The sequence below is a fragment of the Cyprinodon variegatus genome, unplaced genomic scaffold (assembly GCF_000732505.1).
Source record: "Cyprinodon variegatus isolate N-32 unplaced genomic scaffold, C_variegatus-1.0 Scaffold680, whole genome shotgun sequence".
Lineage (NCBI taxonomy): Eukaryota > Metazoa > Chordata > Actinopteri > Cyprinodontiformes > Cyprinodontidae > Cyprinodon > Cyprinodon variegatus.
The window spans coordinates 457005-460433 of record NW_015151133.1 but is presented as its reverse complement, the minus strand read 5'-3'; the positions used below and the strand labels follow the sequence as shown (position 1 = coordinate 460433).

The 3429-nt window shown below is 37.1% G+C and overlaps 1 protein-coding gene across 1 annotated transcript in view; it reads right to left on the bottom strand.

Moving 5' to 3' along the window:
• Positions 1–1185, bottom strand: part of LOC107097232 (interferon-induced protein with tetratricopeptide repeats 2-like) — a 3433-nt gene extending 2248 nt beyond the window's left edge. The window contains exon 1 of the mRNA XM_015394300.1: positions 1182–1185. Coding sequence (XP_015249786.1) covers positions 1182–1185 — 4 coding nt within the window. The remainder of the gene's footprint in view (positions 1–1181) is intronic.
• Positions 1186–3429: the final 2244 nt, after the last annotated feature.

Sequence of the window (3429 nt, the reverse complement as noted above, 5' to 3'; positions counted from 1 at the left end):
TCCGTGTTCCAATAAATATTGGACTTTTATTCCTCCCTCCGTGTCTGAGTCTGCATATGGGCTAGTAAACCATCGCATTATGACAGCGTGTGCCTTCAGGACCATCAAACATTCTGATGAACAAATGTAAATAGCAACTGCTAAGCGACTCATGAAACCTGAAAGCAGGTCCAGCTGTTTCATCTTTAATTAGTGTGTTTCAAAGGCAGGTGTAGGAGCAGAAAAAAGACATTTCCTATAGATTTTTTTTTTTTTTTTTTTTTGCAGCATAAATTTTTCATAGCATTTATTTTGTTGACTGTCAGTTTTGGCTTCTATTTTCAGGGGTTGTAACATTTTTAAATGGCTGCATTTTCTATTGCATTTGTTTTTTGTACTGTTTTTTTCTCAGTGAATGTATAAAACGCATATGCAGAAGTTATATCCCCTTCTCCATGCACAATTTAGTGCTGCACCTGCTGCATAAGAGGGAAACAGGTCCTCTGTATCTGTTGAAGGCCTCATAAACTACTCACACTCATACCTTATTGCTTTAAGATGGGGTTTAATATGGCCGACCCTCTGCAGGTTCACACAATTGAAGTGAGAAGTAGGTAGGGCGAGGAGATAGCCACCTAATAGGAAAGGCCTCTACAGTATGAGGCCTTCTACTGTGCTTGCTATAAAGGCTTGAGATCCCCACCTCTCACTCTCTTCCTGTGGACGTTGCCCAGGCTGCATTATCAGATATGTGATTGGCTTTCACTGCAGGCTGAAGGATTTCACTCTTCAGAAGGTTAAGTCAAGTTCAGCAGACCTGCAAAATACTTGCAGAACCAGGTTGCTTTGAACAGACTGTCTGCAAAATTCTCTCAAGTTCACAGAAGTACCTTTCAGCCAAAAGTCAGAGAGAGACTAAGGAACCCTCAATCATCCAAAAGAACCAAGCATCCCACCAACCCTATGAAATCACCAGCTGCCCAAAGCATCACTGAAGACTCCACATCATTCAGCTAGGTAGCGGTCTGGAGAAATACAGCATTTTCAGCTAAACATTTTGGATTTTGCATTTTCTTTATTTATGGTTATTTCAAATGTTATACTGTGTTCCAAAGGTGAACAGCAAAGCTAATCGCAACCACATGCTGCTGACTAAATGCCAGTTAACCAGAGGCTAAACCCTCTTTCACTGAGTTTCTTACCCATGTTTGTTCTCCCTTAAACCATCACATAATTTTGAGATCAATTATCTCAATGGATGTTGATCTTTAATAAAAAAAAAAGAAATCATTTTATGAAATATTATTTACCAGACAATGATTTATTTACCTTTTGGATTTGCTTTGTAAATTGGTTTGAAAACTAAAGTTGCTCTAAATTAGATTTAAAGCTAATTTGACCTCATTCCAATCTCTTTAAGTTAAACTTTAACCCTCAAACACAAACTTCCTGCTGAACTGAGATATCATTGCATCATTTTATCCATATTAGTATTTTTATTTGCGTTTTTCTTCTATGTGAACATAGTAGCTACTTGGTTTATTTTGATTTCATCAGTTTTTAACGAAAATATGTTAGACCTGGAGTTGAGTTATTTATTTTTGTTAATAAATGTTTATATTTTGAATGGAGGTTGTTTTGAATGTATTCCAAATCTGTGCACAGTTATCTGCTTGACCATAATTTGAGGTCGAATCACACTTGTCCAAACACAGCTAGTTGGGTGTGTGTTCACAGGACAAAATAAACTATGACAGTACAAAAGTTGTTTAATTAAATATTGAATAATATAAAGTCAGAGCAGTAACTACATAACGTTCCATCATTGGTGTCGGTTCAGTCAGACATTTCTGTCTGGAAAATGATCAGCATCAGAATGATGAGCAGATGGATGTTTTTAAAGGAGCTTTAAACAGAAACTGCTCCAGTTTTAGTTTGATATTAACTCTGTGAACAGATTACTGTTAAATCTTGACTAACTGAAAACCTGTGCATATAAAATCAGCAGAAAGAGTGACTCACCTCATCTTCCAGCTGTTTGGTGTCTCTGGTGAATAAAAGCTTCTCAGGTTCTGCTCTTATTTATTCTCTCATCTTTAAGGTGCAGCACCATAAAGATATGTAATCAATGTACTGGTAATAATTATCTCAAGCTGAAGGTTTATGCTTTAATTTCCTATGAAATAGAAACTCACAGAAACATTTTGATTTCCTGGAGGAGGTCAAAACGTCACTGAGATGGATTCTGGCCATAAACCGACAGTATGGAGGCCCAAAGGTTATATGGTTATGCTTATTAAGGGTTTTACACCTTTATGAGTGTGGAAAATAAATGTTATGGTGTCACATGACATTTATTGCTGAGCTTTACCTGGAAACAGAGAATTTCTGCAGCTCATCAGTTAAAATAAAGCTGTTTGTTTTTCTGCTTCATTTAAAAAATCTAGGGGTAATTTGGAAGAATTCTAGTGGTATGCTTTGGTGAAGATTAATTTCTTTTTATTTCATCATTTTCTGTTACTGATCATGTGTGTGTATGGTAGCAAGTCAGCCAAAGGGACATTCTAACGCTTGATCTATGATGATCTAAGAAGGTCTACCATCACCTTACTAGGTAATGCTGTGGTCTGGGTGAGAAGGCATGATGCAGCTGGAAACTTTGGAAGAGGTACGTGCTGACTGGATGTTGCATTTTTGGATAAATTGGAAATCTTCTAGTAGATGTGGGCCATTTTGCTGTTTCCAAAGCTAAGAAGACAGAGGGCAGGTCTAAGACAAAGAAGGTGAAGACTTCCTCTGTAATTTGGGCTGATATAAATTACTTTGTTAAACATGAATGGAATAAATTCTGTAAATACTTGAAGATGTTTTAATTTCTCTTCGTACACCTTCTGAGCAACATTCTTCCTCAGATTAGAACTGGATGATAAAACAAATGATCAAACAGCTTAAATCCCTTATATGAAATTGAAACATTAAATTTCTTTCAGACTACAAAGATATTTTTCTGAAGAAACCTTTATGACCTTCAGTGGTGTCAAAAGTACACACATTTGAAAAAGTATGTGCTCCAAAAACTACTTAAAGTATAAAAGTATAAAGTAACCTTTAAAAAAAAAAAAAGCCAGATGCCACTATATGAATTGAAAGCTCAATTTATCGACTATTTCGAAAAATTCTTTGAGATAGGGCCAAGGAGGAGGGAGGTGTTGTTGGTCTCCATCTCCCGATACGCTCTCACCTGTGTCCGACCTTTCAGACACTACAACATCTTTTTCTGAATCCTACATTGTAGCATGGCATAGACAATTCAGGTTTGCATTTTGAAGAACACCTGCTTGCTTCTGATGATTTCCTTTAGCTAACCCAGTGGTTCCCAAAGATTTTCTTCTGGGCCCCCCTTTGGATTACAATAAAATGTCCACGCCCCCCCCATAACCCCCCGACCCC